This window comes from Antechinus flavipes, chromosome 2 (assembly GCF_016432865.1).
Source record: "Antechinus flavipes isolate AdamAnt ecotype Samford, QLD, Australia chromosome 2, AdamAnt_v2, whole genome shotgun sequence".
NCBI classification, from domain to species: Eukaryota; Metazoa; Chordata; class Mammalia; order Dasyuromorphia; family Dasyuridae; genus Antechinus; species Antechinus flavipes.
Window position 1 is genome coordinate 397,127,512 of NC_067399.1, and position 14,700 is coordinate 397,142,211.

Consider the following 14,700-nt stretch of genomic DNA (forward strand, 5'->3'; position numbering starts at 1 on the left):
TACTTAAAATCACGTGGCTACTAAGTGACAAAGCTATCCCAAGAACCCATGTCTCCTGACTCCAAGTTTAGTATTCTCTCTACCTTAGCAAGGATCAGATTTGAGGTTTACTGAGTCCCAGTCAATCTGTATTTTAGAATGCTGAATGTTTGAGGTGAGGCATGCAGCAATGAGAAAAGGAAAGATGATGGTGGCTTCTGCTCCCTAGTTATTTATATTCAGCACCCCTAGGTTTTATAGGACATGGGAATGAAAATGAAAAACAGCAATGGAAAAGTTTGGGTATTTAAGAAAACCTCCACACACCAAAGAATACTGAAAATCCACCTGCTGACTCTGCCTGCCTGCTTAAGGATTTAGGTTAATCCAAGAGCAAGCTGAGTGAGGAAGCAAAGACAATTTCTCCTCCTGGCAAAGCTGGGCTGCTGAGCACACTTCCTTCCTGCTGGTTGTTGATTCAGCAGAAACTGCCGCTGCAGAATTCATATTCATAATTTTTAAGGCCAGCTGATTGTCTTCCTTGCCCCACGTGTCAAACGGCTAGGACTTACTACCTACATCTATGTCCCCCATGCCCCACACACTCTATTCTTTCCACAGCCCTTGTTTGCCAAGGGCCTTTGCGTGACTGATTGCCAACCTAGGTATCCACCGGTCTGAGAGATAAATGGGCAGGAAATGAAACCCTGCCCTCCACAGAATCGCTAAGGCATGCACCATCATTCTGCTGCCTTTCAGAGCTTCTTACCTCCCCACACCTCCTCAGTTCAACCTCCAAAGCCTAGTCACCTTAAGTGGGGTGGCAACTTGGTTCCCTGGGGTTATTTTTGAGCTGGGAAATGACCCCTCGAGATCCAGCCCCCTTTCTTTGGGCCTTTAACTCAGGAGCACTCCGGGTCCACCTGCTGCTCCAAACCGGAGCTCCCCAGGCAGGCCCTGGATGGCCAAAGCAGCATTAACATCGCTGACATAGCAGGGGACTCTGCAGGCGGAGCCCACTGTCTCCCACACTCCCTTCTCCAACCCAACCCCGAGCTGCTGGGCAATGAGCTCTCCTCCCACGATGCTCCATACCCTCCTCTTCTCTGCACCACCAACTCTGCTTTCTAGAATGTCTGTACCCCTCAAGTTCCTCTTGGCGGAGGCCCCCGGGGGTGAAATGCAGCGGGTGGCATTACCTTCGGTCGCATAGCTGTGATCGCGCAGGAAACTGTTGTTGATTTTGCGGGTATCAATGTCCTCCTCCATTGACAGCAGGGTTACTTGTGTGGAAACTAAAAGCCAGCAGACAAGTATCCATGATCTCTCCCCGCCACCAGCCTCAGAGGAGAGGGGGACAGGATCGCAGCATGGAGCACAGCATAGTCCTTCCCTGAGAGCAGGAGGAAGATCAGGGGGAGAAGCAAGGGAAGCGGAGGAGAGAAAAAATCGAGATGTCACCTCCTACACCCGTGGTTTTCCAGTGCTGCTGCGGCTAGTACCGCTACCACTTCCTAGGAATTCAATTGCCAGAGATGCTGCAACAGCCACTACGGTCCCAGTGCAAGAAGGATGTGCTGAGCCCAGCAGGGTTTGGTCCAGCCCAGGAAGGAGATGCTCAGAGTAAGCAGGAGCTCCCGCGCTGGGGAGACAGATGCCCAACAGGTCCCCCCTCGCAGGCAGCCACTCCAAAGACAGTGCACTCCACCTTCGGAAAGCGTCCAGGGACAAAATGGTGTCTTTCTGGATCGGGACTCCCTCCGGTGGAGAGGTGGACTGGGAGGACGGAAGCTTGCCTCGACACGCCACGCCACGCCACGCCACGCAGAGAGAGGGTCTAGATCTCTGCTACGGGTGGATGGCTCTCACTGGGCGGTGTTAGAGAAACCAGCTGGGGGCTGGGAACCGGGCTGGCCACTGCGGCCGGACTGGCGGGCGGGCGGGTGCACACACTCACACCCACACGCGTGCGCTCACAGCTGCTGCTGCTGCTGCTGCTGCTGCTGCTGCTGCTGCTGCTGCTGCTGCTGCTGCTGCCTCCACCTCCTCTGCTTTCTGCTGGAGCAGCTACTGTCTCCTCCGCTGCTGCAGGAGGCGGCTGCCGGGGCGCTGTACTGAAGGCTGGTGCATTAAGAGCCCAGGCTCCACCCCTACAGCTTGCCTCTGTCCAACCGCGTCAGCAGCCCCGGGCAACTCTTCCGCAGTGGTGATGGCAGCTCCTTCCTGCTGCAGTGGAGCTGAGCAAGGCTACACGCGTTCCCGCACACCGCCAACACCTGGCAAAGCGGCAGCGCCCGGCTCACCAGGTTACCCAGAGCAGCAGCGGGCTTTGCCAACACTGTTCTCTCCCCAAAAGCTCCCTCTGAGTCTAGGCAACCGAGGGTACAGATTTGATGCATGTCTGAGGGAACACACCCCTGTATCGCAGGATTCCCTAGGGGCCATATGAAAGGCTCCAACCTCCAGGACTCGAGACTTTGGAGAGTGAGATTAGGAAGAGGGGGAAAGAGAAAGAAAAGAGAAGATCGGTGGGGAGCCTACATCCTGGTTCTTCTTTGCAGCCTATTTCTGGTGCACCATTGGTGCAGTCGAGGCTTTTTTCCCTAAATTTGTCTGGGGGAGGAGGGGAAGGTAAGGAAGGAGAGAATGGTAGCCCACCTAGTCAAGGAAAGCCTTAGAACTGTGGTCAGGGCTTGGAGAGGATTAGCAAGTGTGTTACCTGCCTTCCTATCAGAGGCATAGAATATATAATTCCAAAGGAATCATACCCCCAAGTGCAGAAAGGCACAGTCTCTGAGTCTTCTGGAGCATATGAAATATTGCACATTGAACTGTGAATCTGAGGAGAAAACGTCAGTATACCCAGTCCCTGGAATTTTCTCTAACCTGGAAAATTGTTTCAGCTTTTTACTTGCTTGGCCTTTATACATACAGCCTTCCAAGAATCATTTGAATTTCCTCTAGGCAGGGAACGCCCTTTGAAGTGTACGGAAGTTGTACACCCAGTGAGATGCATTGCAATCCAGTGGGGATTCTGAGCGGCTCAATTAAAAAGACAGCCTGCTATTCCTGATGTCTTTCTTAGACCCTTCAGACTGCTTTCTTTGATTGGGAAGAAAACATTTATGGCATTTTCTCTATTTTCCTTTTGCAAATCAACCATGCATTTGAAACAAACTGTGATAATTACCTCCATCATATAGTTTTGCCCAGATATAAGGAATAAATATCATCTGAAAACAATGTGGGGGAAAACAGTTTCACTTGTCTCTTTCTGTTTCAGGTATTCATTTCAGTGGGTGTCACCACAGGGAGAGACATCAGCAAATGTCTTGCTCAGTTAAGCTCCACAAGTTTAGCTAAATGAGCCCTGGGAGACCTGTCAGTTAATTACATACATACAATGCATCAGCTAACACAATTTAGAAAGTATTTGAAGTTCGAAAAAATGGGGAAAACAAGTTCTAAACTGACGTTGGGAATTGCTACTAGATTTTAATGAAGAATAAATATTCCTAACAGATGGGAACTTATGCATTTTGATTCCCCCAGAAAAAAAAAAAAAAAAGAAAAAACATGTACATAGCCTCAAGCTGAAATCTAGCGTGGTATGTGAAAAACTCAGTGTCTTCTTTGGAAGAAGAGTTTGGAAATGTGCCCTCAAATGACTTAGGAAGGGAAAGATCAGCTTCCCTGTGATTTTGTTTTATCTGCATGTGATGGAAAACTCCAGATGATTGGAATGCTACTTAAAAATCCATTTATGAAATGTCTGGTTTTTTACTTTGTTTGTTTTACTAGGTCTGTGATTTCATCCATGTGCTTGGTATGGGACTTCCCTTACTAATACAGAACTATGTCTTTTCTTTAATTTGTTCTTGTTGTTCAGCTGTGCCCAACTCTTTGTGACCTCATTTGGGGTATTCTTAGTAAAAAAATACTGGAATGGTTTGCAATTTCCTTCACCAGGTCATTTTATATGAGAAAACTATGACAAAAAGGGGTCATACAGCTAGTAAGTATTTGAGGTCACATTTAAACTCAGGTCTTTTGGACTCCAAGACTAACTATTTATTCAAAGATATGCTGCACAAAGAAATGACTTAGGCCACTCGGAATATTAAAGTTGTCTTGGCAGTGTAGTCTATTTACTGGGAAAGCATTGGATTTAGACTTTAGGCTGAGTGTGAAAACCTTGCTGAGTTTTTGTTAATTGTGTGACCCTGCAGAAGTCACTTAACCTCACATATATAGTCAACAAATTGGAAACCAAGGAGAGCAGCTACACCCTAGAAAGGAGAATAAAACTCATGGACATTCATTGGGAACAAAAATAACAAACCAGCAATTAAAAAGAAAGGGTCCTATACAAACATACAAAGTATGGGAAACATGCAAGATCCTTGCACAAGTAGTTAAAATTGACCTCACGGGTAGCACTGAAATTTGATAAGACCAGAGTATGACTGAACAAAAGTTCTGGAAGCTTATACCTAACTTAAAAGGGAAAATGGATATATTTAGGAGATATAGTCATGTGGGAAAAAAATCTAGAAACTGAAGCAGAATGCATAATGAAAAAGCATTTTGGTGAAGATAAAAGGACACAGGAGAAAAAAAATACTATCTCTAGAATACATTACAAACCACTCACACAGGGAAAGGAAATAGATGAATAGTTTGTGAAACAGATCATGAGCCTGGAATAACGTCATGTAATGATGGAGGTTTCAATTGTCTAGATATCTGCTGTAACTCTGTCAGATGGAGAGCAGCTAGTAATTTGCTTTAATTGATAATTTTGTTCTCTAAAATGTAAAGGAATCAATTTGGGGAATGAATGAAAGAACATTTATTAAGCCCTTCCTGTTTACTATGTGCCAAATACTAGGATAAGCCATGAGGATATTTAAAACAACAAAAACAAAAGAGTCCCTGCTTGCCAAAGTCTTACATTCTAATATTGAATTGGATGGCCATGGATACAGGTAAAGAAGATATCTATTCTGGCAAAGAAACTGTCCAGAAGATGGGAGTAGGGACAGAAATGAATATTTTGGATCAGATTATTACTCACATAGAGGAGTTACTTTCTAGAAGTAGTGTTACAAGTACAGAAGTTACCAAGAATCTCTGATAAAAGATAAAGAATCTAGTTTATAGAATGATATTCATCCTTTATTAGGGACCCAAAGATTTCAATGTTTAGAAAAATTCCATCAATTAAATTCCACAGAGAAAATCAGCCCAAGAATGGGAAGTTCTTAAGGATGAAATTCTAAAGACAAGAAAAGAAATAGTTCTTAATAAGGAAAAGGGAAGAATTATCTAAAGAGACCAATGTAGCTGCACATACATGAACACGCACACATATATACGTTAAGATGGAAGCAAAAGCAGGTTCCTTTCTCACATATGCTATAATCAAAGATGTCTTTGATACTTCTATATCTGGACTTTAAGCTGGAAAAGACTTGGATTTGAGTTTCACCTAAGACACCTATAGTTTTGTGACACTGAGAAAACCAATTAATCTTTTTATGTCTCTGGTACCTTATCTGTGACATGAAAACAGTAAGTTAATCCTACCTTACAGAATTTTTATGAGGATGAAATGAGGATGTAAAGTATTTTACAAACCTTAAAAGTGCTAAAAATGCCAGTTATCATTAATATTATTATTAGATTATTCTCATAAAAATTTTGCAGAGATGAAAAAGTAGACATGTGGACTGATAACTATTAGCATTGTATTATCATTTTTGAAAATAGTAACAAAAATATTTCTAAAGTATTTGGTATCATTCTTTCAGATATTTTATGAATGCATCCCTTAACACCATAAAAATTTGTCACCTCCAGCACAAAACTCTTCTGTGTATACTTGGTTAAGCCCCAGTGCTCTTCCTGTCTCATAGAGCTTCCTAAATAAAATCCATAATCACTTAATGAGATTGGCTTTATCCACAAAAAAAAAAGTCAGATGGATAAAGTCTTCCAGTTGTCCAAACAATGATATGCAGTTGAATGGACAGTCCCAGAGCTCATTTTTCAGTAAAGCTATCTTGGGTCTAGAGCTGAATGGAAAAAAAGGACAGACTGGATTGCATTTCTTTAAAATGGCACAATGCTTTTAATGATCCCAAGTTTCTCCCTGAAACAAGCATCCATATTTAAAAGATTGGTATTCTCCTATTGCTGTAGCAAGTTAATCTAAAGAAATAAGAGATGAGAGTCTGAGGAATTGAAACTGTACATATAATCAGCAGTGGAGAGTGGCATGGTGATAGAAATAGTCTGGTGGGCATGACCAATGAAAATTTGCACACCAGAAGAAGTAATAAAGATTAACAAAGACATGTGTGATCAAAAAAAGGAGATGGACCTGTAATATTATGAGAATGAGGAATAATATTTTTTGTAGTTCTTTGTTATCCATATAATGCCAAGAGGTCTAGGAGAAAGGTTCTACCCCAGTGTCTGATTCCTGGTGGAGATTTTCTGGGACGACTTGGGACTAGAGTCACGGAGGATAAGAAGATGTAGTCAGGATGTGACCTGCAGAATTGTAGGGTTACACTCACATTAGTGACCTCAAAATGGAGTAGTGAAGGAATTAAGTAGTTGTATGCTGGCAAATGTTTAAAAAGACACAATCCTTTTAAGTTTAATTAGCACTATTAACATCATTTTCTTAAATTCAGATAATCAATAAAGCAAATCAATCCTGATTTGTAGTTTTTATCAATTTCCAAGATATAAACATTTATAATGAAAATGTAACAATCAAGATCGCTCCAGCATACCTCTGAAATTAAGGCAAGAGAGTTGAAACCCAAGATAAATAGGGATATAGTAAGAGCAAAATTGAGCTTGAGGGGTTCTAATCCTCAAGTTATTGAAAGAACAACTCAAAATGATTGCTGAGCCTTTGGCAGTGATTTTGGAATAATTGTGGAAAATGGGAGAGGTGCCAGAGTACTAGGAAAGGAAAAATTTTTTCCGGATTTTCAAAAAAGGAACAAAGAATTTTTAGCTAAATTCCAATAAGTTTGACTTCAATTCTTAGCAAAAAATTTAGAAGTTATTAGAGGGATGTTTACTGAACTTCTAGAAAATAATCATAAAGGATCAGTACAATTTCATTGAGAATAGGACACCAGAATGGCTTAATTTTTATTATTAACAATGTTTTTAGATTGGTGGAAGCAGAGAAAATGATAGATATAGTTTACCTAGCAAACATGAAGATATGTGAGGGAGGCAATATAGTGTAGGTAAGTGTATTCAAAAATAGTTAGATATTTAGACTCAGACATAGTTAAAGAAAATGAGTAGAATTTCATTTTTAAGCACAGTATTACCTATAAAAAAGAAGTATCATGGTGTAATAGATTGGGAATGAGGTGGAATAGCTTCTCATTCTATTGTAGATACTACCTGTGTAACCTAATTTAACTTCCATATGGCTAAGTTTTTTAATATATAAAATGAGAGGGTTCAATGGCTTCTAGCTTTGATCTATGAATCAGATGACCTCTTGAGAGACTACTTAGATATATGATTCTCATTCTAATTTCTATATTCCACAAAATGCAACATGGAATGAATTATTTACTAAGAACAAACAATCTTCAAAACAGGCAACATAAAAATTACCCACATTTAAGCTCCATGTCTGCCATAAGTTTCACAGATTATCTGGTTGACATTGTTACCAAAATGATTTATATTTTTGAAGTGGCATAAAAATGATGATAAAAATTCAGAGGCTTACAGATTTAAAACTAGATGGCAATTCTAATAGATTTGTGATGGAAAGTCACCTGCATCCAGAAAGAGGACTTTGGGAACTGAATGTGGATCACAACGTAGTATTTTTATCTTTTTTGTTCTTTGCTTGCTATTTTTTCCTTTCTCATTTTTTTCTTTTTGATCTGATTTTTCTTGTGCAGCATGATAAATGTGGAAATATGTAAAGAAGAATTGCATATGTTTAACCTACATTAGATTACTTGCTGTCTAAAGGATACCGGGTGAGGGAAAAGGGGGAGGAGAAAAAATGCAACACAAGGGTTTGCACGGGTGAATGTTGAAAACTATCTTTGAATGTAGTTTAAAAATAAAAAGCAATTATTAAAAATTTTTAAAAGAAAAAACAACTGGATGGCAACTTATCTTTTGGGTAAGACAACTGAGACCAGATTAATTGATTAGCCCAGAATCATATTAGAGGTAAATATCTGAGGCAAGATTAAAATTCAGGTGTTCCTGACTTCATATCAGCACTCTAGCCCCTATATCATGCTAAAACAAATGTCCAGAAAGGTCAAGACTCTGGTCATGTATCAAAAGTGAGGTAATCTTAAGTTTTGTATATAAGGTAGTCTTCTTAGAGGACAGTGAGGTGGAATAGTAGATAGAATTCTGGACCTCGAGTTAGGAAGACCTTGAATTCAAATGTGGCCTCAGACACTTTCTAGCTGTGTGACTCTGGCCAAGCCACTTAATCCCACTTTCCTTACTTTCCTCACTTGTGAAAATGAGTGGGAAAGGACCACTCCAGTATCTTTGCCAAGAAAATCCTGAATGGGGTCATGAAGAGTCAGGCATGAATGAAATGACTGAACAGCTACAAGAAAAATTCCACATAAGCTCTGGATGATATGAGTGTTGTAAATGGTATTCATGAAATGGATTATAGGAAGGCATACAATGTATGCTTTAGAGAGGATTTATAGAAGAACATCAGAAGGGATTATATAGAATGAGAATTTATAGATGAGTTGTGATTTGTACTGGTAATGGGAATACTTTTTAGGGACTTCTTAAAGCCAAAGGAAAAGTTTAATATAGGCAATCCATATATGCCAAGTCCTGATACCCATAACTTGGGAGAAATTCCTATACCATACTTCATTCTTAATTTTTTTTTGTACAGCAGCATTTGGGACAACCACCCTTCATTATCCCTGCAATTAGTACCACTTCTTTCCCAGTAGATGCATTCCCACCTCCTAACTTGTTTTATGTTCAAGGAATACTTCTCTTTCCCATATTTCCAATATTACCAGAATTCCCATGTCCACCATGAAATCTTCCTCAGGATAGCCCATGCCAGTTCTAAGGATCTTTATCCCAACATCCAATCCCATTGATGAGTCAGGTCTCCAGGGTATGGCCACATCTGCCCCTCTGGGTTCTAAGGAGTAACCCTGAAAAGGTTAGAGGTGATTCTTTAATGCTATCATCTTGAGCTCACATAAGTTTGAGCTTCTTTTCCAAATCACCAATTGAGAATCAATTTAGAAAGGGAATATTTGCTAACATAGTATAGTAAGAATAGTTGTTACAAAACATCCCTCCAAAAGTCTGTTATGTATTCTCCCACATGTACTTCATTTCAGGGAAGAGTAGGCTGAAGCTTAGAAAGCCACATGGCAAAGGGATAACTCATGGCTACTGATTGCTGAAAATGCACTTCTCTCATTGTAAGATTCTCAGGAAGTTTTCCTTAAGCATGGTGAATCTGTGTCCCTTAATTCTGTCCTTGGTTCCTTGTACAAACATTGCCTTCAGATTATCTAGGGATAAACATAGGCAATGAAAGAAATTCTTTGGACTCTCCAACCAAAGTGGGACATGGAGTGAAGATACCCAGTATGGGTATGGAGATCAGGTATCTCCTTACTTCCCTCTCCAACCAGGAAGTCTCAGGGAATTTGAAGAATATCACACTCATTCTAATTTTTCAAGTGACTCCATTTGAAAGATTTAAAAATGAATTTATTATGACCCCTGATTTGTGGCCAAATTGCTCAGTTATTTAAAGGGGATTCTAGTTTGAAGGTCTATTTAAACTTGGGTAGAATTCTCTGTGATTTATTGATTGAGACATGCCTTCACCTGGGTAAAATAACAAGGCTAGGAGTCCTTAGAAAATGTCTGGTTTCACTTTCTCCTAGTCTGGTCATGAAATCCCTTTAAGCAGTTCTCCACTTAATACATTTATGAAATGGCACTTTTGTGTTTAAGCTATATATACTACCAAAACGAATTATGATCCTCACTTGTCACAACTCTCCTATTCCTTGCCCAGTTGTGTCATTGAAAATATGATTCATTAGGTACAAAAACTTGTAAGATTTAATACCCAGATTAGAAACATAAGGAGGGGCGGAGAAGGGGGAACCAAGGGACAGGAGAAAAAGCTATGACTTGCCTGAGTTCTCCCTCAAACGCCTCCAAAAGCTTTAAATAATGCTTTAATACAAATCCTAAAGTGGCAAAACCCACAAAAGGATAGGGGGTAAAACAATTTTTTCAGGCCAAGACAATTTAGAAGATTAGTAGAAAAGGTCTGTTGTGCTAGGGTTGGGGTTGAGCACAGTTCAGCTCAGACTATGCCCCAGCAAACCAGTAGTAGGTCTTGGAGGTGATTGAATCAGTGACTAGTGGCAGTTTTAGACCTCTCAGCTCATAAACAGTAAAGGGGTCAAGCCAGTTGGTCAGAAATAAAAAAACAGAGGTCCCTTTGCTAGCTCTGGGGACAAGACTCTATTGCATTGCCCATAATTGGATGAAGAAGAGCACTGGCAGACCAAAACTTGCAGTTGCAGGGAACTAAAACACTGATCACAGCTCAAGGCAGGAAAAAAGTATTTGTAGTTGCTTACAGACTAGATTACAGGCCAGGAGAGTAGTAACACATTTCTCCCTAGATCAAACTACTTTGGAATCACTGAAAAGTTACAGGTCTCCAAAACGATCTCTGAAAACAACTCTGACAAAATACCAGACGTTTGGGAGAATGCCACCTCCGCTCCAGAAGAAACACACTGGAAGAATGAGCAAACAGCAGAAAAAGATCCTTATTATAGAAAGTTACATCAGTGACAGGAAAAATCAAATTACAAACTCCGAAGAAGACAATAAGTCAGAACTTCTACATCTAAAAACTCAATGAATGAATCGAAAAATGAATTTGACTCAAGCCATAGAAGAGCTTAAAAAGGATTTTAAAAATAAAGTAAGAGAGGTAGAGGAAAAATTGGAAAGATAAATGAAAGTGAAACAAGAAAATTGTGGAAAAGGAGTCAATAGCTTAGTAAAGGAGGCACAAAAAATACTGAAGAAAATGACATCCTAAAAAATAGAATAAGCCAAATGGTAAGAGACACAAAAATCCAGTAAAGGAAAGGACGCACTGAAAAGCATAATTGGTCAAGTGGAAAAAAGATATAAAAAAGTTCACTGAAGAAAATAATTTCTTAAAAAATAGAATTGGCCAAATGGAAAAGGGTGTACAATGACTTATTGAATAAAATTCTCCCTTAAAACGTAGATTTGGGCAAGTGGAAGATAACAACTTTGAGACATCAAGAAACAATAAAACAAAACCAAAAAAAAAAAAAAAAGAAGAAGAAAACAATGTAAAATATCTCATTGGAAAAAACAATTGACCTGGAAAATAGATGGAGAGACAATTTAAGAATTATTGGGCTACTTGAAAACCATGATTAAAAGAAGAGCTTTCATATCAATTTTCAAGAAATTAACAAGAACTGTCCTGACATTCTAGAAGTAGAAGGTAAAATAGAAATTGAAAGAATCCACTAATCACCTCTTGAAAAAGATCCCCAATGAAAACACCCTGAAAAATTATAGCTAAATTCCAGAGCTTCCAGGTCAAGAAGAAACTATTGCAAGCAAGCCAGAAAGAAGCAATTCAAATTTCATGAGTCACAGTCAGAAGAGCACAAGATAGAGCAAATTCTACATTAAAGGATCAAAGGACTTGGAATATGATATTCTAGAAGGCAGAAGAACTAGGATTACAAACAAGAATCACCTACTCAGCAAAAGTGGATATAGTCCTTCAGTGGGAAAAATGGATATTCAATAAAAAAGTTTTTCAAACATTCCTGATAAAAAGACCAGAGTTGGTTAGAAATTTGACTTTTAAATATAAGATTCAAAAGAAGCACAAAAAGTTAAACAGAAAAAAGAAATCATAAGGGATTAAAAAAAGTTAAATTTATATATCTATATGGGAAAATGATACTTGCGACTCCCAAAATCTTTCTACATAAATAGAGGGCATATATTTGAGATGACTATGAAGGGTTGATTATCTAAAAAATGAAATAAAATTAAGGGTTGACAAAGGACTGCACTTCAAGAAGGGGAAAGGGAAAACTAGAATGGAGTAAATTATCTAACATAAAAGAGACACAAAACAGCTTTTCTAGGGAAGGGGAGAATAAGAATGGTAGAGGTAGAGAGGAGCATATTAATTTTTTTATTATAGCTTTTTATTTACAAGTTATATGCATGGGTAATTTTGCAGCACTGACAATTGCTAAACCTTTTGTTGCAATTTTTCCCCTCTTTCTCCCCCTTCCCTCCCCCCGACGGCAGGTTGACCAATACATGTTAAATAGAGCATATTAATTTTACTAATATTATAACTAGTTCTAGGGAAAACATACACTTAATTGGCTATAGAAATCTATCCTATCATATAGAAAAGTAGGGGGGAAGAGGAATAAGAGAAGGTAGAGAGGGGAAGAGAGAAGGGAGGGGGATTAAGGGACATAATAGTCAGAAAAAACACTTTTGAAAATGGACAGGATAAAAAGAGCGAGAGAGTATTAAAAAGAAGGGGAAATAGGTAGGAAGGAAATACATTGGGAAATTACACAAATTTTTCTAATAAAGCCTCACTTTTCAAATAAAGAGAACTGAATAAAATTTAGAAAAATAAGAGCCATTCCTCAATTGATAAATTATCAAAGGATATGAAAAGGCAGTTTTCAGACAAGGTAATCAAAGCTATCTGCAAACATTTTTTAAAAGCTCTGAGTCACTATTGATTGGCAAAATGTAAATTGAAACAATTCTGAGCTACCACCTCCTATCTATCAGACTGACTAATTTGAAAGAAAAGAAAAATGATAAATGTTGGAAGGAATGAGGGAAAATTGAGGCACTGATACACTATTAAAGTTGGATACTTATTCAACCTTTCAGTACAGCAATTTGAAACTATGCTCAAAGGGAACTATGAAAAACCTTTACTACAAGGACCATATCCCAGAGAGATAAAAAACAAAAAGTAAAATGATCTTTATGTACAAAAATATTTATAGCAGCCTTTTTAGTGGTGCTAAAGAATCGGAAAATAAGTGGATGTTCATCAACTGGGGAATGGTTGAACAAATTGTTGTAGATGATTGTGATAGACTGCTGTTGTGCTATTAAAAAATGAAGAGCAGAAAAACCTGGAAAGACTTACATGAACTGATGAAAATGAAAGGAGTAGAACCAGGAGAACATTATACACAGTAAGAGCAATATTGCTTGATGACTATGAGTGACTTAGTTATTCTCAGCAATGCAATGATCCAAGCCAGTTCTGAAGGACTTATGATGAAAAATACTACCCATCTTCAGAGAAAGAACTGAAGGAATCAATGCACATTGAAGCATATTTTTTATTTTCTTTTTCTTGTTTTTTTTCCCCTGAGTTTTCTTTCACAAAATGAGTAACATGGAAATAAGGTTTTCATGACTGAACATGCGTATCCTATATCAAATTGCTTGTCTTCTCAGTTGGGAGAGGGAAAGGAAGAAGGGAGGGAAAAACTAAAAATGTTTTTTTAAAGAATATTAAAATTGTTTTTACATGTAATTAGGAAAAACAAAATATCAAAATTAAATAAGAAAATAAGGGATAAAGTAAACAACTCTGCCCTGAGAGTAGTGAATTTGTCTACCAATTACTGATTCTTTTGACAGCTAACTAAGCCTAAACTAAGAATTTTCTATATACATGCGTGTAAAGATCTACCTGTGTGTATTTTGTATATGTATATAATTGTATAAGTATATATATGTATATATCTCTATGTATGTGGGGAAAGGGAAGGATACAGAGAGAAAGGAAGAGGAGAAGAAAAAGGAAAGAAGAAGGGAAGAGGGAGAGGGGAGTGAAAAAAGAAAGAGAAAGAGAAAGGGAAGAAAGGAAGGAGAAAGAAAAGCAATAGAAAACAGGGGAGAATGAAGAGAGAAGGGAGACAAAGACAGAGAAAGAGATGCAGACACACTTGAATATATCATTTTGCTGGTAAAGAATGCCCAGTAAAGGGGGCACTTTTTCTGTGACTGATAATCCTGATTAGGGTTACAAGGTTAATATGTATTAGAATCAAGATTTGAAAAGAGAACTTTCTGATCTTCTAGGCTGGCTCTTTATCTCTCTACCCACTATAAGATATTGCTTCTCACAGATATACAATACATATGCATATACTCATAAATAATGAAGTGACATTTTTTTGTATATATGGGTATACATATGCATGCATATATATACATATATGAAGAAAGAGAGAAAAATATCACAGAAATCAGCCTATTATCAACAGTATAAATAACAATACATCCATAAATTCTCAAACTTTGTAATTCCTGCTGTTATTCCTCCATAAATCTTTCCTTCATATTTGTATGTATGTTACATATGCTTTGTTGTTGTTGGGTTGTCTATTAGCTGTAGCTGATTCTTTGTGATCCCATTTGGGATTTTCTTGGCAAAGAATCATTTGCCATTTCTTTCTTTAGCTCATTTTATAGATAAGGAAACTGAGGCAAATAGGGTTAAGTGACTTGCCCAGGTTCATATAGCTAGCAAATATCAGGGTCAAATTTGAGCTTGGA

The 14,700-nt window shown here is 38.5% G+C and overlaps 1 protein-coding gene across 6 annotated transcripts in view; it reads right to left on the bottom strand.

Moving 5' to 3' along the window:
- Positions 1-14,700, bottom strand: part of PPP2R2B (protein phosphatase 2 regulatory subunit Bbeta) — a 476,855-nt gene that overhangs the window by 284,172 nt on the left and 177,983 nt on the right. The window contains exon 1 of one of the 6 annotated variants that reach the window (XM_051978674.1): positions 1,179-1,442. The exons of the other annotated variants lie outside the window; for them this stretch is intronic. Coding sequence (XP_051834634.1) covers positions 1,179-1,248 — 70 coding nt within the window. The 5' untranslated portion in view covers positions 1,249-1,442. Of the gene's footprint in view, positions 1-1,178; positions 1,443-14,700 lie in introns of those variants that run through there. 6 annotated transcript variants of the gene reach the window in all.